The 24,362-nt window shown below is 38.9% G+C and overlaps 1 protein-coding gene across 13 annotated transcripts in view; it reads left to right on the top strand.

Moving 5' to 3' along the window:
* The window catches only part of BBX (BBX high mobility group box domain containing), a 281,580-nt gene that overhangs the window by 162,579 nt on the left and 94,639 nt on the right, over positions 1 to 24,362 (top strand). For all 13 annotated transcript variants that reach the window (XM_079921627.1, XM_079921626.1, XM_079921624.1 and 10 more), the window contains 2 exons: positions 16,915 to 17,085; positions 22,589 to 22,831. In XM_079921627.1, the coding sequence (XP_079777753.1) occupies positions 16,915 to 17,085; positions 22,589 to 22,831 (414 nt within the window). The remainder of the gene's footprint in view (positions 1 to 16,914; positions 17,086 to 22,588; positions 22,832 to 24,362) is intronic.

Raw genomic sequence — 24,362 nt, 5'->3', positions numbered from 1 at the left:
ATTCAGTGAACTCAAGGATATTTAATAATACAACTCTTATAAACTACCGAGGTAAGGCAATGATTTAATTGTGGTGCAGGCTCATAATGCTAATTACAGGGAAGTTAAACTGTACTCAGTCACTTTAGCAGTACATGGGTGCATGTCACTTGAAATAGAAAATCACCGGTTAAAGCTGACAAAGGTAATCATCACGTGTTTTACTTCCGAGGCCCTCTTGATCTTCAGAGGACTCAATAGGAACCTTTTTAGTTTAATCCCATTTTAAGAAATGCATGGCGACAACTGCAGAGTTTATCATTTTCCCAAATGCTTCTAGAGCCATCCATGTACGGACAAGAAGTATTGAACAGCAGTGTAGTATGGCAGCTGGACCACTTGAGTCTGAATCCTGGTGTCCATTGTACCAGTTTCCTGGCTGTTAGCCTGGGCAAGTTTCCGTCTGGGCCTCAGCTGCTTTATCTGTAAAATGTGGATAATTAGGCTTCCTACTTCATAGAGTTGTTTTGAGGATTAAATGAACTAATGATTGTAGTTAGAATAGTGTCCTGATGCATGATTAAGTCCAGAAAGAAAATGATAAAAGACATACTTTGTGCACATGAAAATTCTATTTTCAGTTTTAAATTACAAGTCTTTCCTTATTTACAATAAAAATGTAGTTAACTAAATTGAAAGTAAATGTCTGAAATGGAAGTGTTTATTATTGTTTCTATTACACAGCATTCTTTTTGACTTTGTAAATCCTAAATATTAGGTATAACATATTTAAATGGATATATGATGACTAGATTTCTATTACTATAAACCTGTGGTAATTTTTAGGTAGAAAAGTAAACATTTTAAACTGTCTGGAAGTTAGGTGTTGAAAGAATAGTGACAGTGGTTGCCTGGGCTTGTCACAGTTAATAATTTAGCACTTTCAGTGGTGAAGGACAGCCCCCTTTGTCTACTGTTCATGTATTAGGTACCTATAATTCCCCATTAATCTTTCCATCACCAGGGAGCTCTTCAGTGTTCCAGCTCGTTCCCCTCTTGGCACATGAATGGTTTGGATTGATGTGAAGAGACCCAGGATTTAAAGTCTCAGATTTAGCCACATTTATTACCTGTCTGAGCTGCATATTGTGGTGTTCAAATTTTCCAGTGTCATAGGCAGAGTTTTGCTCCAGATTCTCCAGGCTTATGTGATTCTTAATAAATGCAAAAGTAGGGCAAAGGTGATTTAATCCTAACCAACCTGTTAGCAATCTGAATCTCCTGGTCTTTGAGAGTTTAACATCTCCATAAAAAAGCATAAACTCAATTATTAATAAAGTAAAAAAAAAGTTACTAGGGGCCTCCATGGCCTTGATTTGAAGCTATTAGAAATTGACTTTTTCTTTTAAGGGAAAAAAATGCTTCCTATACACTCTCTAAAAAGATGTTGGGAAGTCTTATTTAAAAGTTGGAAGAGTTATTTTTCCTTAATATGGAATTCTAAGAAGCACATGGAAAATGTTTAAAATGTCAGTAATTAAAAACAACTTAATGAAGATACACAAAATTCAGAATTGTATTCAATTTTCAAATTATAGAATCCAGTGTTAATTAATGGTAGAAGGGGTTGGCATAGACTGTGAGAAAAGCAATGTGGGAAGAAATATACAAAACAGCTATTGTATTTTTTAAAGACCTACCTACAGGTGAATTGTCACCAGTGTAAATGCTGTGTGAGGGGCTGTGAAAGCTGATTTATTGTGTCTTTTATCTTCCTGGTAGGAGATGAGAGAGGGGAAGGAAGGCCTATATACAGGAGAGGGGGGACTCTGCAGTGCGGCCTGGTCTCAGCTGGAGACATCGAGGCAAAAATCATAGCAGAGAATGGTAATAATGGGTCTTCAAGGTCATCTAGACCAAGGTTCTCATGCTTGAAGACCTTCCACGGTTTTCCTACTTAATCAATTACTAATTTTGTCCTTGATTTGGGTCTGGTTTTGAATCTTTCTCTTTTTGTGAGGTGAAAACCAGGACTAGATGCTGGGCCTCCTTACTCTGAATCTGCTACTATTACTGGTTCCATAGTTCCCATCTTCTCTCGATGCAAAAACTCTACAAGCAAGAGAAAAATGAATATGAGAAGCATGAAAATATTACTACACTTTACACCTGTCTCAGATCATCACTGACCAGTTTCTGTGTGAATGCCAACAAAATTCCAGTTCTGTGTTCCCTTAAGCATCACTTTTCCCCATAAGGTGCCAGCCAGTTCTTCTTAAGTCAAGCCTGAGGTTTCAGGAATAGCCAGCCACCTGACTTCCTTCCAGCTACCTCATCCTTTGGAAAGGTGCAGACCCTAACCCAGTCTTAAATAACAAGACAATGAGGATCTGAATAGTTGTTTGCAGGATCTTTTCAAAGGGCTATTTTTGCTGGTGCCCAGAGTAAGAGAAGCCAGGTGAGAGCTGGCAAAGTTTGCAGTGACAGGGAAATCCCAGAAGCTGTAGTTCACCCCTGGCAGTGCCCTCAGTGATGTGGGTAAGTTTAGCCTTTAGTTAAAGGGTTAACACTGGGACGAATTGAGATCATCAAAGTGAATAAAGAGAATTGTCTGAATTCTCCAATGTCTGTTATAATTGCCAAGTATCTGGGTGCCGAGAATGTCTTATTATTGCGTACTAAATATTCCCTAATTGTTTGGACCATGTCTATTGCACTCTATTGTGTGCTATCTAGTTCCTAAATTGTTTCATTATTATATAGATCTTATCTCAACAACAAGTCCTTTATTGGTCCAACTCATCTTTTATAATCAGTGTCATCTATCTTAATCCTAGTGCATTAGTAGGTCCTTAAAAGGCTGATTTGGGATCAGGAGGTCTCCCTAGAGGAGCAACATAAGAGCTGAGGAGGAATTTGCCTACCTCTCAGGAACAGATTTGGTAGTCACTGAATCCAGACAGCTGGGATAGCGCTGCAAGCAGAATTCTGTGACTCCTCAATGAGGCTTACCTTCCAGTTTGAGAAATGCTTTAGTAGGATATAAATAATGTGCCTGATATTTTCTGTTAGCTTGTGACTTTGGGTACACATCAGACAATAACAGGTTTTATTTATTTTTTTCCCTAAAATCGGAGTGAGCAAGCATATTTTATTTACTCCAGTTGGTTCTTTTTCAAATTCTTGCCCAAACTTACTTTTATTCTAAAACTGTATATATTATTACATATTTTAAAATCCAGTAAATACTTGGACATATGTAAAAAACCTCTTTTTGTAATAAATATGTTCTGAATTTTTGTTTATACTTAAAAATATTTGCAATAACCACAGGAAGTCTTATGCTTCTCTAGGATTATATGGCAGATTTGTAGTGCCCTTCCCTTACATGTTGTGTTGCTCGTGGAAATGACAAGCTTTCATGGTATGTGTTAAACTGTAACCTGCCTATTGTGTTCAACGTAGAATGCTGAGTTGAGTTGAGAAATCATGTTGTTTGTCCCACCCTGCCTCTCAGAATAATTAGATGGAGATGCACGTGCTCTCCATCAGTAAAGCATATTTGTTTTGAAAGACACAGCAGTCGTGGGCTATCAGTCATAACTACTTCTGAGAGCACTTTAGGAGCTGCAACATCAATATTTACAAAATGCAAAGTGAAGCAAAGTACACTGAGTCACAGATACATAAGCTTCCTTGTTCCCTGATTCCCTCCCTTCCCCAATGTATGTCGTATGTCTAAACCCATACAAAGGACTATTTTGAAATATGACTGGAAATTTGGGAATTCTCTAGCTAAGTAAATGCTAAGGCACTAAAAAAATGCTTTAAAAGGCTTATGAAATGGATTACTTTTCCTCTCAAAATAAATGTATTGACTGAAAGCTAAAATCAGTGATGCAGTTAAGTGGAAGAAAGTAGTCGTGCTTTGGGATTAAAGTCAGAGCCTTTAGGCTGTGTCCCTGTTTTGCCCCTTGATGACATTGGAAAAATTATGTAAATCTGAGGCTCCTCTTACTCAGCTGTAAAGTGGGCTTAATTATACCCACTTAACAAGATTGTATAATATTAAATAAATTAATATATGCAATACATGCTTTGCAAGTTACAACGTGGTTCATGATTGGGAAGTAGCAGTTAAAGTAGCCAGGAGGTTTTTAGAGCAACACTGATTTTTCTTATTAGAAAATATATTTAGAACTTATTAGTGAAATGTACCCAAATTTCATATTATAAAGAGCTTTATTATAATAATCAAAACAGAATTTCTTACATATGTCCGCAAAGTAACTTCCATCTTTGAAAAAAGAAGGTGAAAGAAAAAGTAGTGTGGGCATATGGGTAGCACTGTGTAGCCCCTGTTGTTGACTGTATATTCTGCCATTAACTCTTGCTGCTGTGACAAATCACTATGTGTATGAGTGAGGCAAACTCCCTCCTGCTTGCCCACTCTACATAATGCCGTTCATGTAAACATGGAAGGTCTGGTTAGATACTCGTTGCAAAGCACTATGGAGATTCCAGGTTAAAAGGAACTGAATTAATGAGAAATGGTCTTAGTAGAGTTAAGAATCTTGCTTAGGGGCAAAATGACACTAAATTTGAAAATTCAATACTTGAAAGACTGCTTCTCCCTAAAATCAGCTAATGCCATGCCTTAATGATGTAGAAGAGCTTCTTAAGTGATTTTCCAGGTTTATTTGGTTTATAATTTTTTATAGAGGAGCTTTTGTTTTCTTTTTTTTTTTTTTTGTACGCGGGCCTCTCACTGTTGTGGCCTCTCCCGTTGCGGAGCACAGGCTCCGGACGCGCAGGCTCAGCGGCCATGGCTCACGGGCCCAGCCGCTCCGCGGCATGTGGGACCTTCCTAGACCGGGGCACGAACCCGTGTCCCCTGCATCGGCAGGCGGACTCCCAACCACTGTGCCACCAAGGAAGCCCTTGTTTTCTTTATAGTATAACGCATTGCCTTTTTATTTAAATAGGATGCTAGAGGATAAAAATTCGGCCAGCAGAGGGAGCAGACTTATTAGGTTGTAATAAGTCAAATTAGGTTGTAAGAAAAATATTACAGGATGCTTCAGTAAACATGTATTTTGTGGGCAATGTCCATTCTCATACTGTGCATTGAGAGAAAAATGGAAGGAAAGAAGACTGGATTTAGGGTCATCCTAAAACATCTAGCCATTTATATTCTCACTTTGGTAGTTTTCAAAAGGGAAAAAACGCAAGCAAATGGTATGCAAATAGGAACTTGTTTTGTTAATTCTATGAAGTGAAGAACTTTTTAAAACAAATATGAATTTAATACATTTGGTAAATTAATAAAAGCTTTCAGTACTTGGCAATGAAGTTAGAGCACATTCAGACCAAACATTTTAAAGGACTATAACACCTGAAAGGAATATAAATGGAATGTATAATGCTCTGAACAGGGCACTGTTATGACTCTGAATCAGCAGATAAGCACTTTTGTATCTTGTGTATTAAGTCAGAAAATTGGAATATATTTAAGGAAAAAATTTCACCAGGTGTGAAGCAAGTATAAAACAAATGGTTTTCTGCGTAGCTCTAAATGGAAACTATAAATGTATCATAGCTCCCTATGTATTCTAATTAATTTCCTTCGCAAATGTGCAGTCTGATATAACATCATTAAGTTAATGCATTTTCAAACACTTTTCATTAAATACATAATATATTCAAGACAGTAGTCCAAGCATTTGGGAATATATAGATAAGGAACGTCCTGCCTTCTTAAAGTATGTGATCTGGTCAATGACAAGTTAACTCAGTTCCGGTGTGCCACAGTGTAAAGCAGGTGGGCATTGCAGAAGCTAGGATAAGCTGTTTCAGTAAACACTGTAACTACTAAAATAAGAAATACCAATTCCTTTTTACATTGTGGAAAAATAGTTTTGCTTTGTAACCATTAAGACTGAGAAGTTTTGCTTTATTAAATAAACTAAATTTAACTGTAACTTAAGATTATTTGCCATCTTTTTAGAGTAAAGAACAGTAGCTTAGGAAAAAGAAATTTCCATCTAGAGGTATCATAGATTGTTGATTCTTAACTAGAACCATTGTTTCTGGGTTGTTTTTTTTTTAAGTTATAATTAGAGATCAGGATGGTTAAAGACATCCAGACCTTTTTATTAGTTTAGAAAACGTTTTAAGTTAATATAAATGAAAAAATAATTTTTAAAACTTTGATTATTTTAGATGGAGTTTAATATATTTGCTTTTAAAAATATGCATGCTCATTCTTACAATTTAAAGGGCTGTATGTAAACTGGTGCACAGGAGATTAAATAGTGTTCAGTGATGGGTACAGGAGAAAAGGGAATAGATAATTATTTCTCTTTATGAGGTCAAAATTATTCATTGAGTCATTTTGACATTTGTTGCCTAGAAACTAGAATTTCCAAACAAGTAAAATTGCCAGGTGTTCTGGTTTGGTAGTTTGAGAATGCTGTTTGAAGTTGGTGCAAGCAACTTCTGAGATGGAGGGTCACAGGGCAGGAAGAAAGAGCAAGGCATGGTGAGGAAGGAGCAGAAAAGAAGCAGTGGCAAGTGAGAAGCAATGAAGGTGACAGGAAGAGACGGCAGGGAGCAGACCCGAACAAGTGTTTTCCCACAGTGGGCCCGGCTCTGTGTCAGGCCCTGCAGATACTGTGGTGAACATTATACAGCCCTCGTTCCCTGTCAGAGCCAAGTAGGATATACAGAGGGAAACACACCGTTTCTTTGGGGGATGGATATCGAGTACAAGGTACTGTGGAGACACCTAAGAAGCACCTCTTTCTCAGACTAGTAAGGGCCAGTGGGGGCTTATGTGAGATCCGAGCTCCACTGGGAGGAGACAGTAGTACAGATGCTAAGAGGTGAGAGTCCCTGGTGAGTTCCAGGTGATGGCATGTAACACAGTGTAGGTAGAGCTTTAAGAGTGAGAATTGAGCAAAGAAACGTGAGCTGTAAAACTAAGTAGGGACGAAGAGTCTTGTGTGCTCTGTGAAGAAAGAGGTTCGGACGTCTTGCTGAGTATATTGAGGGACTGACTGTTAAAGAGATTCATGCAGGACAAGGGCATGAGCAGATATTTGTAGTGTGGAGAATTGAAGTCAGCATGGCTATAGATAAGAAGACGAGACCGCTGAGCCAGTATGGGGGATGGACGGGAGCAGACCATACATGTAACAGGTGGAGGGGACAGAACGTGGTGAGAGGTTAGGTGTCAGGGCTAGGAGCCGTTTGCAATGATTTGAACTTACGGTGAGAAAGTAGCAAAGATAGTATATGTTTTCCAGATGTTTCTGTGAAAGGAAGGAATGTCTAGTTCCTAGGCACCATGCGGGCTCTGGCATATTTCCCACGGATATGGTGGAGACACAGGGCTGGCCCAGGCAAGGTGTTTTCTCTGAGAGGCTAGAAATCAAAGATGTAAGCGTGAATTATTGAGGTAGAGAAGCCAAAGCCTGTGACACAGTTGGAATGAGCTGTGAATGCTTTCTAGGAAATTAATCCCAGGCTTTAGAACCAAGAAGATTAGGAAGGAAGTCAATACGGGAAGTGCAAGGTGGAGCCTGTGAACAGTCTTAGTACCAGACAGGCCAGTTCTTCCTGGCTGCTAGTTTCATGGCTTGGGGTTAGGCAGTCTCCTGGCCTGATGGCTGGAGGCCAATTTGTACCAAAAACGAGGACTAGCTAAAGGAGGAGGAGGATTCAGAGAAGGCCTTAGACTTGAGATTGTATACAGAGCGAAAGAGAAGTTCAACTACTGTGGATAGTTCATCAGTAATTCATCAAAGAAACTGAAAGACTAATGGCCCAGGGTAGCAGGAAAGATGAGAAGCATAGACTGGGAGTGAGAGGAGAAGCTGACCTTGAAACTCTGCCTTTGAGATAGGGTAGAAGAAACAAGTTTTGAAATTGGTAGGCAAGGTGGGACTTTGGGAGGGTCCACATATGGAGACCTTTCTGTCAACCAGGAGGCAAAGACATTTTCTTAGAATGACTAGGATTACAGTGGGAAGGACAGTATGGAGAAGCTTGAGCTCTGGGGACAGAAGACCTAGGTTTGAATCCTGGCTCTGTCACATGCTGGCAGAATGGCCTTGGGCATATGCTGTTTAAGCTTTGTCATTCCCAGCTGCTTCCTGTATAATATATGACCATTATAGTTCCTTTCTCCAAGAGGTATATGGAGGATTAAAGAAATTAATTCATATACAGTGTTCAGCAAGTAGCAAAGGTTTAATCAGGTTAGTTATTATTAGTAGGCAGTATTGTATAATGGTCCAGAACCAGACTCCGAAGCCAGACTGGAGCCAGATACTGGTTCCACCAATTATGTGCTAGCAGTGTGACCTTGGACATTCTGTAATGTACAAACATAATGCATAGTTAATCAGGTGATCAGTAAATATGTATTCAACTTCATTGACAATAAGTGACTCCGTGAGCTTGTCTTCTTGTGCTTCAGCTTCTTTCCAGTGTGATAATTGTGTCCCACCATTTTGATACATATAATATTATTAAAACCTTTTTAACTTAACAAACTAAACAAGGCAAACTATATGTTATCTGTGCCTCAGTTTTTTTCATCCGTAAAAAGGAGATTATAATAGTACCTACCTCTTAGACTTGTGGTGTGTTAAGAGAATTAATAAGTAGAATGCTCTTAGCTTCTGGCACATAGGAAGCAATATATACATAAGCATTATATATATAGAAGCATTTTATACATATATATATATAACTATTATTACCATCCTTACTCATCATCATCAGTAGGGGTTGAGGAGAAACCAATAAGTTATAATGGGCACTGTGGGATTGGGTGGGACTAAGACACGTCAAGACTATGAACGAGCGCTGAAGACCAACCTGAGATTGGAAAAGTTTGTAGTAGTGTGAGACCACGGGAGCGGCTGGCAGCTTGGGGATAGACTGGGAAAGAAAAATGGTTAGATGAGTTCAGAGTTGAGGTGAATTAGCAGACCAGTTATGATAGGAAAAGAGAGCTAGTGAGCTGAAGGTGCTATGCTATTGTATTTTGAGAGAATAATGAGAGTCAGTAACAAATAACCAGAGAGGGGAATAAAGCTATGAAAACATGTTCTTAGACTGGTACTGACAGCTGCTTGGAAGTGACTTAGATTTCATTATATTTATTACATCGCCTTGTCAATTTGCCTGTTTCTCCTCTCCCCTCCCGAGCAACCCTTCTGGGTTCTTATTTTTCCTTCTCTGCATATTTTCTTTTCAAGCCTTATATCTCTTCTGCCTTCTAGCAAAACAATGTAAAGAAACAGCATACTAAGAAAGCAGAGAGGTATTGTTTCTGTGTTCACTTCCTCATGTACTCCCTGTCTAACACTGGATGTTTGCTCTGACAGATCCAGAAAATATAGCATCTGGCGTGTTCTTTACCCTCAAGGGTCTCTGTGGGAGGAGTTCATATGGAATCATTATACATATATTGTACGGGAAAATGATGATTGTTATACAATCAAGTGTCAAAAAATATGGCACAGCCATGAAACGTGGGTGGCCAAAACCGGCGCTCAGGAAGGAAAGAGACAGGAGCTGGGTCAAATGAAGATAGCTCCTCAGAAATGGGAGTTCAGGGGGACTTGCACAGAAAGTGAGAATGGGTGTGTGGGGTACAGTGTGCAGGCCTGGGAGAGCTGAGGAAGCACAGGGCAGGTGCTGCCAGACAGGACGACACCAGCCCGGCAGGGGAGCAGAGGTGGCAGGGGCGATGGTTAAATGAGAGGTAAGGCTGTACACTTAACTCCCACAGTGCATAGCTCAACATGCGATCAATAAATACGCGTTCAGCTGCATTGAGAATAAATGAGGAAGAGACTGCCGTGAGTTTGTCTTGTTGTGCATCAGATTCTTGTCGGTGGGATAGGTATGTCCTAACAATATAATAAATGGATTAAAAAGAAAGCACCTTTGTTAATTTAGAAACTAAAAGAGGCAAATGTATTATGCTAAGCCTGTTGAAGGATAGGAATTTGGTGACTTTGTGATGAAGAATGTAAACGCCACCATAAAATTATAAGAAAACAGAGAGTTGGGCTTTTGGGGGAGCGAGGTGTGATGGGGAACATGTTCCACCCTGTTACTGAATTCCTTGTGTAAGTAGTTTTTCTTCCCTAAGTCACTTCTTTTGGTGCCTTATCTCTTTCAAGGTAGCTGTTGTTTCTGTCTGTAGCCTTGAGTAGCATGCATTTTGAGAACCATGTTAAGCTCTCCTAAGGCTAAATGTCATGGAGTTGTAAGTATCAGAGATCTTAGAATACATATTCCTTCATGAGAGAAGGACACAGGAACCAGAACTGCCAGTATAGCTAAGCCGTTCTTTAAATAGTGTGTGTCTTATTAATATTCATGAAGAGCATGTAGATAACATCTTGACAGAGTTAAAGTTTCAACTTGAAGAGCTACTGCTTTTCAATAAGGAGTGCATTTAAAGACACTCTGCATGAATAGAGTGACTGAATTGCTTCTAAAATGAGAGTATTACTTTATAGAAAGATATTTTTCATTTAATCTGTCTACAGTTTAAAATTGTCATTAGAATTACAATAAATAATAATTAGCACTTATAGGGCTTTAATCTTCAAAGAGTTTTAAAGTTAATCTAATTTAATTGTCGCTTGGAGTCATCAGAGATGTACACTTACTTTTCTGCTGTGAACCATTGAAAGTGTTCACTTTCCAACCCTTCAGTGCTCCCTTTAGGTAGTTCCATGGCTCATAAGCTATTTGTTCCATGGGAAATGCCCAGAGCATCAACAGATGGAAGGCTTTATATTAGAGCTTCTTGTCCTAGGTGTGCTTTTGGGCTCTTGAGTTGGGCTTCCTGCTTCTAGCGCCAGCTTCTCTGCTAACTGTGTGACCTTAGGCACGTGGCTTAACCCTCAGCTTCTTCAACTGGGATGCATAGTATAGTACCTGCCTCAAGGGTTCTTATAAGGATTAAATGAGATAATGAATATTAAGTATGAAGTGATTAGTATTTAATAAATATTAGCTGTGTATTAGTATTGTTTTTAAAATTATCCTGAGGAACAATTCATTCTGGGAAGTTGTGATATGTGGTTAAGTGTTAGGTGAGGAAATTATAAGCCATAAATACCCTTTACAGGGACTGCTGTGTACCAGGCTCAGTTTGAAGTCCTGGGCCAGAAAAGTAAGAAACCATGACACCTTCCCTCTAGAAGTTCACAACCTATTTTGTGGAGGATAGTGAGGACGTAGATAAAACTAACTGAAACACCATGGTAAGTGCTTGACCAGCAAGCTCAAGTGTGATCAAAGAGCGATGGCATTTGACTTAAGATTTTCACAGAAAGCTTTAGAAGGGAAGTGATATATTACCTGGGCTTTGGAGGAGGATGTCCGTTTTGGCAGAAAGTGGGAGAATTTTAGGGAGTGCGCAAGGCAGTGGAAGCAAGGGGTGTCGAGAGCAGCGGCACTCTCAGAAGGTTTTAAGCAGGTTGGTCCAACTTGTGGGAAGCTCTAGAGCTACCGATTTACCACCATTTCTTTGCGCTGATTTTTCATCTTCTCTGTAGATCCGAGACAGCTCTAAAGCTTTACAGTCTTAGTTGGACCCAGGAGAGGCCTTACTTGAGGTTAGAATGCATGGCTGTCTGACAATGAAATTTCCTGGGCCTCCCTTACCTTCCCCTGTCTCATTTGGTCTGAATTTCCATTAATATGATTTGAATGGGATTTTATTGGACATTTAGGAAACAGTTTAAACTCTAAAATACCCCTGTGACACAGTTAAATTTACACAGTGTTTTAAAAGCTAAAGTGTACTGATTGCCTAAGTTGTGAGACAAGAGGAAAGACTAGAGGATCTTACAGAATTTATGACTATGCCAAGGCTCTGTTTCTGACTGTATATCACTCAGACAAAAGGAAAGAAATTTTCCGTCTTTCTTTTTCAGTTGCTGAGGCTGGAGGTTATATCATCTGGGAAGCATGTGGACCACTGTTAAATGGGAGTCCTCTGTGCTCTCTCTTGAACTGCATCTTAGGCTGAGTTAAGCGAGAACGTGCTGCCTGTTAAACCCATACTCCCTCTAAGAAGCTTGTGGGTAAAGGGAGGATTTACTAACATGGAGTGAGAACCTTCTAGATGCCAGGCTCTGTGCTGGGTGTTATATAAAAAGTGTTCTCACAGTAGAGCTATTACTTAGTTTTAATGTGTGGAAAGATCAGCAAGATGAATAACTTTACAACAAGCAGTTAGTGGCAGGAGGCCGGATTCTAAAGGAGGCCTGTTAGGCTCCAGTGTCCATTTTTTTCTTTTGTTAAACGTGGTATTTACTTTGTCCTGTTTCTTCTATGATATTTCTTCTTTAAATTTCTCATGAAGTTTGACCTCAGTAAAGGTCTTCATGAATGGACTTGCTGCACTTGAAGAATAAAGGTAAATGAAGTTTTTCCTAACTTATCACCAAGTTGATTTACATTTACATCAGTATTATGAGTACTAATTAGGGTAACTCATCTGGCAAAGAAAAGGGAACACATGGGTTGGTTTGTTTTTATAAGATAAGTAAATATTCAATACAGCTGACCCTTGAATGCAGGGGTTATATAGCTTTACAGTCACCTGCCTGTACCCATGGCTCCCCCATCTGTAGATTCAACCAACCGTGGATCATGTAGTAATATAGTCTGTTTTTATTGAAAAAAATTTGATGTATAAGTGGATGCTCACAGTTCAAACCCATGTTGTTCAAGGGTCAACGGTATTTTGGATAGGGACCTTCAGCCTCCATCGTTTGATAATCTCAGCAACATAATTTTATGATATTGAGTCTTTCAAGTACAGGGTCCACTGGTAGTTGAATAACCTGATTTGTTATTCTACAGTTGCCATGCAGAAAGGAAGAAGGACCCCTTTTGAATAAAGTCCCCCAATTGCTTCATTCATTACATATAGATTGCTAGCTTAATTTGCTCATGTTCCAGAACAAGAAGCCGAACTTTATAATGTGTGGGGGGGTTTTAGTGGCAAAATAATTACAAAGGTAGCCCTCTGTTACTGTCAAAAATTAACAGAACTTAACAGTTTTTCCTCCTCATTGTTGAAATAGGAAAAGCAATATGCTTCTCAAAATTCTGCCTTCTTTTTCCCTTTTCTTTCTCAGAAGATGTTTTTCTTCATCTTTTCTTGCGTTCTCCTCTCTTGCTTTGTCATTACTTCTGAATGATAATCAGGAGCATCATCCCCTCCCCCCCTCCCCCCCCACACACATTCTTCTGCCTTCTTTCAACAGTTTGAAAACAGATCCATGGTGAATTAAAAAGTAATCAGATAACTATAAGTTATTAAAATCTCTAGTTTATAGTTTGGGGTATTTCATGGTCATTAGGTCAGTTACACTTTTCTTGACTATTTTGTCCCAGGTTTACTATCTTCAGTTCAGCTTTCATTCATGCCAAAAATACTTACTTCCCCCCTACTTTGTTCCAGACTGTGCTAGAGGTTATCAATCTTACTTTTCGTACAGCCCAGGGGTTCGGTGGTTCTCACACAGAACATGCCGCCCTGGCCCGCATTCAGTGTTATACATAGTTTTCAGACCTCCTTTTTTCCCACTCAGGAAGAAATAGCTGAAGTCACAGGAATGAGAGAGATGGGGGTTAATTTTGAAGCCATTCTACTGTATAAAAATAGTGAATTATCACCATGATTTAGCATGGAGTTTCATATGGTTGTTTATAACAATTCTCACAACTGACTGATCTTGATGTTCTGATAAGCCAGATGCTTCTATATAAAGATAACTAGTCTTGGATCATCAAGAAAAAGGCCTAGTGATGGAGGTAGGATGTACCCAAATAATTGTAATTCAAGGGAAAATGTGGTAAGTGTTGTTAGCAATATAAGATCTTTCTATTGTATTTATGGAGATGGAGAGATTAATTGGGAGTATCAGAGAAGATATACATTATCGTAGTGCTGTAGCAGCTATGTGGAAAGAATCAGAACATTGAGGTGGGAGGAGGTGAACGTGGTTATTTTGAACCCCAAAGCCACATATACCATCCATTCATTTGATTCTTGATATTCTATTTTCTGTTTGAATATTGAAATTACACATAAATATGTGCAAAGGCACATACACTTAAACACAATTCACACATAATCAAATAGCATAATCAGAATCCTTGAGGCTAAATGATGTATTTTTCTCTAGGCACCGGCAGTCACTTTGACCTCTCCCGCTGATAACAGCTTGCCTGACGTATAGTTTCCCATTAATTTCTTTTATTGTTTAAAAAATGTGTTATAAAATATCCGGTATTAAAACCCAGTATGGGTTTAATTACCACTCAAGCATCTCATCCTGAAGTGATTAATAAGCCACAAAAATAGCTGTTTCCTCTTCTCTCTATATAGCGTTGGTATTTTTAGAAATTGGGTTTTCCATGCCAAGTTTTATTTGTAGATAGACTGGGAATTGTGAAATGGTCTATCAATTCAAAGAAATCGTTGTTCCTTTATTATTTATTAAGAGCATACCAGATAACTAATTCCATTTAAAGTTTTCAATAACTTCTACTCTTGAGGCAGCCACATGAATCATGTAATTGCTTCAGATACTCAGCAGAAGTTTCTTGCTAAGAAAACCACGGGAACATGTTTTTCTCACCTCCCCACCCTTTTTTTTTGGCTAGACACAGCTTTTAATAATGAGGATTTTATCAAAATGAAGATTAAAAGATTATTAAAATGAAGATTTTATTGTAGTACAAGAAATAATCTGAACATCTATCAATCATGGAATAATTGAGAAAATTGTGATATGTTCCTATTTTGGAATATTATATAGTTATTACAAAATGAGGATGATCAAGGTGTATTGACTTAGAAGAGCATGATATTTTCAACTTAAAACTTTTAAATGGCTGTGTTTACTGATGTAGAAAAAGGTACAGAATGATATTGTCCTAAGGATATTAAAGTTGGTCAAAGGATAGGAAAACAGAGGGGATGATTATTAACAGAAGAGAATCCAGAAGTAGACTTATACACATGTGGTAATGTAGTATAGGATAAAAGTAGCATTTCAAAGGAATGGGGAAAAGCTGGATGATTTAATAAATGGTTTGGAACAGTTGGTTAGCTATTTGGGGAAAAAAAAAAGCTAGATCCCTCCCTCACTCCTTTGTCAGAATGAATTCCAGATTGATCAGTTATTTACATGGTTTCTTTAAAATAATGAAGTCACGTAAGTTCTCAAAGGAAACATTAGTGAATATTTTTCCATTTTGAAGTGAAGAAGACTTAAATATGACCCCAAACTCAAAAACAAGGAAGGAAGATTAAAAAATTGCTTATGTCGTATTGTTTTGAAGGCTTGAGAACTAGATGAATATTGAAACTATATGTTCATGGATCCTAGTGTCAGCAACATGGCATTAAAAGTTTATTGATAGGGCTTCCCTGGTGGCTCAGTGGTTGAGAGTCCGCCTGCCGATGCAGGGGACACGGGTTTGTGCCCCAGTCTGGGAAGATCCCACATGCCGCGGAGCGGCTGGGCCTGTGAGCCATGGCCGCTGAGCCTGCGCGTCCGGAGCCTGTGCTCCACAACGGGAGAGGCCACAGCAGTGAGAGACCCGCGTACCACAAAAAAAGTTTATTGAAAAAAAAAGTACTTTGCAAGTGTTTGGACCAATACAGATTTAAACTGACCAAAACGACCACCACCCTGTGATTTTGGCAATGGCATTTACGTTTGTAATTGTCAGCATGAACCATTTAAGTTGATGGCATTTAACTGTATTGTTTCAATTTTCACATGACTATGTATAAAGAGTAATTTGTATATTAATGTTACTTTAAATGAATGAATGAAAAATATTAAATAATTATGAGAAAGCATGTAAGAAACTGTGTATTATTTACCTTTGGGCTGTGGGACTGGGCATGATGGAGAAGGTAAACCTCATTTTTTGTTATTTTCACCTTTATAATATAAATACGTAGTTTCTTTCATTGAGAAAAACTTTTAAAAATATTCACTGAAAAATAATTTAGAATTTTCGGCTTCTGAAAGATATTGTCAGATTCATAGCCTGACTATAGCCTAGCTATTTCAGCCAATCGTCTTTTAGGGGAAAAAAGCCTAGAGAGCAAAACTTTGTTGCTCTCTAGGGCATATGTAATAGGGAGATGCAAAGATCTTTGTGATTTGTTGTATCTCTAGGGCATATGTAATAGGGAGATGCAAAGATCTTCGTGACTTGTTGTATCACAGGCCGGTGCAGAAAGGTGCTCATCCCACTAAGTGATTCATGCATAGACCGGATCCTTGGAGGCTGCACAGTTAGTTTTTGAAAAATGTGTGTCGTCTTATGAAATACTTTTATTTTAAATCTAAAACACTTGATTCTTATAAAGCATTCATTTTACTTAATAATACTTCAGACTCATATTTATCGTAGTATAGAATGTGAAATTCATGTAAATTATGATAAAATAGGAGTCGTTGGAGAATGTAGGGAGGCCCACCTCTGTGAGCACCTTTGCTCCCCTGGGAGGCATCTTTCACATTCCTCTGGTGGAAAACTTTGAGAAACACTATTTTGAGTAAATACGAACAGGTGGCAGTAACTTGTAATCATCCTAACACTTTATTTGGGTTTTGAGTTCTGAAGTTATGAAGTGGAAGGAAGCAGATTTCATAAAAGGCAAATTTTATTAGCAATTTAACCCACTAAAATGAATGTTTGATTATGTACTTAGTTCTTACTGAATCCAGTAAATGTCTAAGCTGGTAGATACTTTAATCATTAAAACTATAATCCAGTTAAAGTTAAGGAAGCTAAATAAACTAATTTTAATCAAATTTACTTTCATTTCTCTGTTTCTCCTTTTTTTCATTACTACAGGTCACAGTAATGAAAGGCAGTAATAGAAATAAAGATCATTCCGCAGAAGGAGAAGGGGCTGGAAAACGACCAAAACGAAAGTGTCTTCAGTGGCATCCATTGCTAGCAAAGAAACTTCTTGACTTTTCAGAAGAGGAAGAAGAGGAAGACGAAGAGGAGGATATTGATAAGGTAATTTCCTCCTTTTATTGTAGAAGTTTTAAGTTTATTTGACCATTCATTCTGGAAACTGCAGTGAACCTGTGTGGTGCAAAGGAGGCGTTACTAGGAGTCTGTATAACTTGAATCCTAGTTAACTACTTAATCTACATTTTTATTCCAAATGTTGATGACTCTTAAAGTATCTGTAGTAGTAGTTTAAACTGAAACAGATCCTTCTTTTTTTTTTTTTTTTTTTTTTTTTGCGGTACGCGGGCCTCTCCCGTTGCGGAGCACAGAGGCTCCGGACGTGCAGGCTCAGCGGCCATGGCTCATGGGCCCAGCCGCTCCGCGGCATGTGGGATCTTCCCAGACCGGGGCACGAACCCGTGTCCCCTGCATCGGCAGGCAGACTCTCAACCACTGCGCCACCAGGGAAGCCCCAGATCCTTCTTAAATAGTATTTCTGTCAATTAACTAATAATTTGCAGACAATATTCAAACGCAGTGAGTTCATAAAATTTCATGTGCTTACCTGCACCCACCTGTTGCTCCTGGCCTCTCTTTCTTCCCTCCCAGCCTAGCCTTGCCACCATAGGCAGGTTCAGAGTCGTTCAGGTTCTCATTTCTGAGGCCTCCGGAGCATCTGGCTGCTGTCACCCCTCCGTGCCTCTGTGCTCAGTCATTCCTCCTAGTCCCCTCCTCTGGTCTCACACTTGAGCAGCCGGCTCTTGCGAGAAAGCCACACAGCCATGCAGCTGACTTTAGAAAGCCACACGTCCCTTCAGATCTTGGCGTGACTGGTTCCTCCTCTTCATCATTCAGGTCTCAGCACAAGGACTACCTCCCCATCATCTCAGGTGTCCCTCCCACCCAGTGTGCCTTCCACGTCTGAGGATTTCCTCCCTCACACTTCTTCTTATATGCCTTGTGTTTAGCTGTGCACTTGTTTATGTCTGCCTTCCTAGACTAGGCTATAAGCTCGGTAAGAGCAAGGGTCTTGCCCTTCCTGTCCTCTTCTCCTTCCTCAAAGCCTAGAATGGTGGCTGGCACAGAGTAGATTTTGAATAGTTATATGCTCAGTAGAAGAATAGATGAGTACTGGACTTCCCTGGTGGTGCAGTGGTTAAGAATCCGCCTGCCAATGCAGGGGACACGGGTTCGAGCCTTGGTCTGGGAAGATCCCACATGCTGTGGAGCAGCTAAGCCCGTGCACCACAGCTACTGAGCCTGTGCTCTAGAGCCCCTATGCCACAACTACTGAAATCCGCGTGCCTAAAGCCCGTGCTTCTCAACAAGAGAAGCCACTGCAGTGAGAAGCCTGCGCACCGCAACGAAGAGTAGCCCCCACTCGCCGCAACTAGAGAAAGCCCACGCTCAGCAATGAAGACCCAACGCAGCCATCAATCAGTCAATCAATCAATCAGTAAAAAATAGATGAGTACTTATTTTGTGTCACTACAAATTTCATAAACATGCTTTTACTATTCTTCAGGCCTTCGATATCCGTTCAGTCTTTTGTCCTAGGCTTGGGTCAGCTCCCTCTTCCACTCATCTCAGCAGGAATTATAAACATTTTTCCTGTTTCACAGACATCTTCTCTGGGTACTATTTATGGTCTCCTCACGGTTGAACTTTTCTTCTCTTTCACAGAGGCCACCAGAAATGACTCCTTCAGCTTTCTCTACTTACTCATCTTACTCTTATCTCACTCCTTATCCATCTTTTCCTTTCCGTTTTCAGAGAAATGGTGTTATTCTTCCTGTATGAGGAAATTGCCAAGTTTATGCTTATGCTTAGTTTGATCTCTCTGACACATTTGCACCTGTTGATCACTTGGTCCTTGAAGCTGTCTGCTGTTTCCATGACAGCAATCACTCATTTCTATTCCTAACTTCCCAACTATACCATTCTGGTTCCTTCCAGTTGATGTCCCTCCATTATTCTACCTTCAAATGTTGATGTTCTCTGGGCTTCTTATCTTAATTCCTGTCTCCACCCTGGACCTTTCTTCTAAACTCTGGACTTGTATTTCTGCCTGTTTACTTGACATATCCACTTAGGTATCAAATCAGAATCTCAGTTTGAATGTGTTCAAAATGAAGCTGTCACTTTTCTCCTGCAAACCCCATCCTCCTACATCTTTCCTTTCTCAGTGAATGGCAACTCCAGCTGTCAAGTTGGTCAGACCTGAAACCTTGTCTGTTTTCTTTTGCTCAAGTCTCACATCTGTCCATCCATCAGTAAATTCTCAACCATACCTTCAAAATAGTTCTCAAGTTGACCCCTTGTTAGCAATGTCACTACTGCTACCTTGATCCAAGCCACCACCAATGCTAGTGCAGATTATTGTATTCTGCCTCTCTCTCTGCCTCTGCTCTTGCCGTTCTACAGTCTGTTCTCAACAGAGCAGCCAGAGAGATGCTTCCAGAATGGCAGGCCAGTTGTGCTACTCTTCATCTTCATGAGGATGGGGAGTCTATACGCTCACTGTTCTGTCTGCATCACCTAGAACAGTGCCTGCTCCATATCAGGTGCCCAGTAAATAGTTATTAAGTGAAAGAATGAAGTCATCGAGTCCTGTTCTCTTTTTGGTCCACATTCAGAGATCTCACCCGCACCCTTGGTCTTACTTCTTTATATTGGTACATCAGTTCATTATCCCAACTGGGACTTCTCTGCTAAGAGCCACTTCACATTCTGCCACCAGATCTAACTTCTCTCATTTGAGAAAAAGTGTTCTCTGTTGTGTATGAAGGAATCTTGCTGCCAAAGTTGGAAACACTCTTCTTCCTTTTTCAACCTTTACATCCAGTTAGACACCAATCACTCTTGGTCCTACCTCATTAGTGAATATTGTTTCTGTTTTCAGTTCTCCATTCTCGTGATTACTGCCTTGATTCAGCCCTGTCTCCATTCTCGCATGGACAGCTGAAATAAACTTTTAACTTGTTCCTCTAGTTTTGTTTGACTCTAGTTTTGCTACTGTAATTCATGCTCAACACTGATGACAGGAGTTCTCTCAAAATACAGATCTAACAATGTCTTTCCCCTGCTTAAAACCACTCATGGCTCTTCATTGCATCCAGCTGTGGTTTCCATATCCTGGTCCAGTGCTAGTGTTGATTTGTTGCAGTGTTACTTGGCCTCTGGTGAAAGAAAAATAGGTCCAGATACCTTTTCGTTTTAATTTAATTTATATATCATACATTTATTGATTTGTTTACTTACTTTTTGATTAGTTAATGTAATGAAACAGTTATAATATTAGATAGTAGTTAAAATTTTTTTTTAATGTTCATACTTGACAAAACAAAAAGTTGGTAATCTGTGTTGGTCCCCTCCCAAGGGTTTTTATTGATCCATGCAGTCTGAAGCCACTCATTTACAGGGTTAAATGCACATTTTTTTAATCTTTTTTTTTTTTAACACGACAGAGCACATTCTTCATGAAGTGGCCCATACCTTCTTCTGTAACCTTAGATTCCTGTTCTAATCTTTTATATACTGGTACTATTGAGCTGCATATAAGTGTCTGAACTATTGAGCTTTAATCTCTATTAGTTCCCCATGACTCCCCATTGACTACCCTGCACGCTCTGATTCATCTTTCAAAAGTTAGCCCAGACCACACCTTTTCTAGGGAGACTTGCCTGTTCTCCTACCCATCTGCTAGTGCTTCATTACTGCACTGGTTCATTGTTGCAGTCATCATCCTGCTTTTTAATTTATTTGCTTATATATCTTTCTCCTCTCCCCAAACAGTGAGCTCCTTGGGCCAGGATTTGTCTTATTTATCTCAGCTCTTGACTTGAGTTTTATAATTTAGTAACTGAATCAAAAGTTATTCTTTTCTGAAGGGAAACTATAATTACTTCCTCAACCTACGTAATACATTTTTTTATGCCTGATCTTTTTCTGTAGCTTCTTAGTTTCAGAATGCTAAATAAATATTCCTTGAAAACTCAAATCATTTTTAGTGATTGTACACATAATGAGGAAGATAAATCTGTATCCTTCACCCCCAGTAATAATCCCTAATGTATTTCCAAATCAAGTAGCTATGACTTCATGATTGTTCTGTACTATTTGTGTTTGAAGATAATTGATGGTTAATTAAATGCATGTGCAATACTTAATTTAAACTTAAAAGACTTTTAAAAACCATCTAATTGGATGAAGCTAGTGATTTGTCCTAGAGCGTCTGTAACAGTTGCCCAATAAACACGCTATAAGAGAACGTGGTTGCCTTCTAGTAGTAGTTCTCGAAGTGTGATCCCCAGGCTAGCAGCATCAGCATAACCTGGCAACTTGTTAGAAATACACATTCTCAAGGCCTACTCCAGACCTACAGAATCAGAAGCTCTGGGAGTGGGACTTAACAATCTGTGTTTTAACAAGACCTCCAGGGATTCCAGTGCCCACTCATGTTTAAGAACTACTGCCCTACCGTGTAATGCAGTCTAACAACTACCTCTATCCTTCTTGATTTTAACTGTGAAGCAGCAAGTAAAGAAATGGTTTTAGTAAGCATACTGGACTTCTGTTCTTGGTCACACTGTCATATTTTAGCCTTAGAAGATACTTAACAATCCTGTTATATTCTGAGATTCTGTGATCAGAAATGTGCTTTAAGAAATGTAACCTGCAGCCATGCGCAGGAAGTATTGTAAGAGATTGAAAGCAGGAAGACAAGGCCATAGGCAAGAGTGGTACTAGGGCAGTGGCAATGAGAATTACACAGATGGAGAGGATCAGAGCTTTGCAGAAGTCCTTGAAGACCTTCAATGAAATGTTTAAGAAAAGGGAGGATTCAAAACAGATTTTGAAAGTGTAAGCCCTATCACCATTGAATTTCAGTGGACAAGAAAGTGTGATATCTACAAGCTTGAAAATTTACTATGTAGCTCTTCCTTCAAATAATGTTAGAGGTCTGTTTTGATTTTTACACTAGGAGGCTCCACTTGTGATATGCACAAAAACATTAAGTAGTCTGTATTAGATTTTTATCTACTTTCATGTTAAACATTTTCATATTATTAGTTGTACAACAGCACATTCCAAAGAGTAGAAAGACAGAACTAATGCTCATGTGTCTTATGTGGATATTGTTGTTAATCTTGAGACCCATATATCACAGAATGGGTTGAATCCTTCATTCAATAGTTAGTTAAATACTAATGTTAGACCAGACATTAAGCTATACACTGTGTATGAGGAAAATAAGAGAGCTTTTGTCCTCAAAGAGCTCACTGTTAGTGAGAAAAAAATGTAAGCAATTATAACAACAATGTGATATATGCTGTAGTACAGACATGCACAGGTTGCTGTAGAAACTAAGCAAAAGAAAACATCTTAAGTTGGTTACCAACCACAAACAGTGGTTGATGACTTTTAAAAAATCGTTTTTTTCCCCCAATTTGTAAGTTGTTTAAGTGGAGCTAAGGAAAAATACAATTTGAAAACCAAGACTAATTGCTAAAGCAAAGTTATCCAGGATGTGTTAAACATTTGGCTTTTGTTTTATTGCTAATAGGTTCAACTTCTTGGGGCCGATGGTCTAGAGCAAGATGTCGGTGAAACTGAAGATGATGAATCACCAGAACAGCGAGCCCGGAGACCAATGAATGCATTTCTCTTATTTTGCAAACGTCATCGCTCCCTTGTACGTCAGGAACACCCCAGGCTTGATAACCGAGGTGCTACCAAGATACTAGCTGATTGGTGGGCTGTTCTCGATCCAAAGGAAAAGCAGAAATACACAGACATGGCCAAGGAGGTAGGTTACAGTGACGAGGTTTTATGGTGACCGTGAGCAACCAATCCTGTAACCCCCAGTCAGTAAATTTGGAGTCCGTGCTAAAGGTCTAGCAGCACGAAGGTGAATCCTTGAATCAAGTGTTATGTAAAGACATACAAGCTTTGTTCCTATTCCTGAGTTCCAAGTCCACCTTGCAAATACTGGTGAGGTGCCAAAAGTAACCTATTACCAAGAAGTTTTTTCGCATTGTATATATTCCACTGATTGATGTGGGGGATTGATTTTTATGAAGGTGATTTTATTTATTATGAATGGTTTTTGTTTTTAGTATTTCTAGGAACCCGCTTCTGCTGTCAGAGAATGCCCATAGTAAAGATGACAATATTAATCTAGTTCTGATGCTGAATAGCTTTGTAACCATATCTAAGTCAATCTCTGGGTCTCAGCTTTTCTTTTCTTTTCTTTTTTTAAAATATGTTTTTAGAATGAGAAAGTTAGAGCAAAATTTGTATCCCTTCCAGCGCTAATACTTTTTGATTTTGCAATAAACGCAATTATCAAGAGATTTGCCTTGACTTGTTTCTGTAGGTTGTGCAGCATGAATATTTAAAACCAGTAAATGAATGAATGGCAGTGGAACAGGATGTACTGTGATGTGTGCATGCATGTAAACACGGTGTAGGCAATAGTTGGGGAGAAGTATTTCTATGCAGGAAGGCTATTCAGAGAGGTGGGGCATTAATTCCAAAATGTGAGTAAATTTCTTGAAAAATTGTATTCTAGTCTGTTCCTAAAATAATCTTAAATGAATGTGAGTTCATTATGCATTTAAAATGTATTGTCTAGTGGATTTAGCAAGTAAGGGGAAAGCAAAGCAATATCATTGTGGTTAAACTTGAAAGGAGTAATTCTAACTGTTTCTTGAGCGTTGCAACTTGCAAATAATCTTGATTCCTAGCCACGCAAACATTTGGTTAAGTTCTATGGAAAGATGAACCAGCAGGGGACAAATACAGAGTTTCAAGTGAGACATTTTATTAGATATCTCAGTATGTAGAAAAACAGTTCTTTCAACTGCTGTGGTTTTATTGAGTTTTTTAACAAGCTAAGATGGAACATAAAAATTTCTTATGCAATGTTCAGGGAAATTTGAATCCAGAGTAAATGATTAGCATAGTTGCTATGTAATTAACGATTACATAAGGCTTCAGGAATTAACTGTATTGTTAAAGACAGGATTTTGACTATGTAGAGCATCTAGAAAATTTAAAATCAATTCCAGTAACCTACATGATTTTAAATGTTGCAGGACATTTTCACGAGCATAACAGTAATTAACAGTAAAATTTTCCTATTAGATAGCTTTAGATCCTTTCATAGTCATGCTTATATGATAAAACAAACAATTATCTGAACCCTCATAGGGAACTGCACAAACTTCCTATAATTAAACTCTTGAGTTTGTTTTTGGATTACTGTTTTTGGATAACATGCAACCTGTCTCACTATACTGTTTGCTTTTTCTTAAATACTGCTACTTTACAAACCA

Source organism: Stenella coeruleoalba (genome assembly GCF_951394435.1).
Source record: "Stenella coeruleoalba genome assembly, chromosome: 5".
NCBI classification, from domain to species: Eukaryota; Metazoa; Chordata; class Mammalia; order Artiodactyla; family Delphinidae; genus Stenella; species Stenella coeruleoalba.
This window is presented reverse-complemented; position numbering and strand designations above follow the sequence as displayed.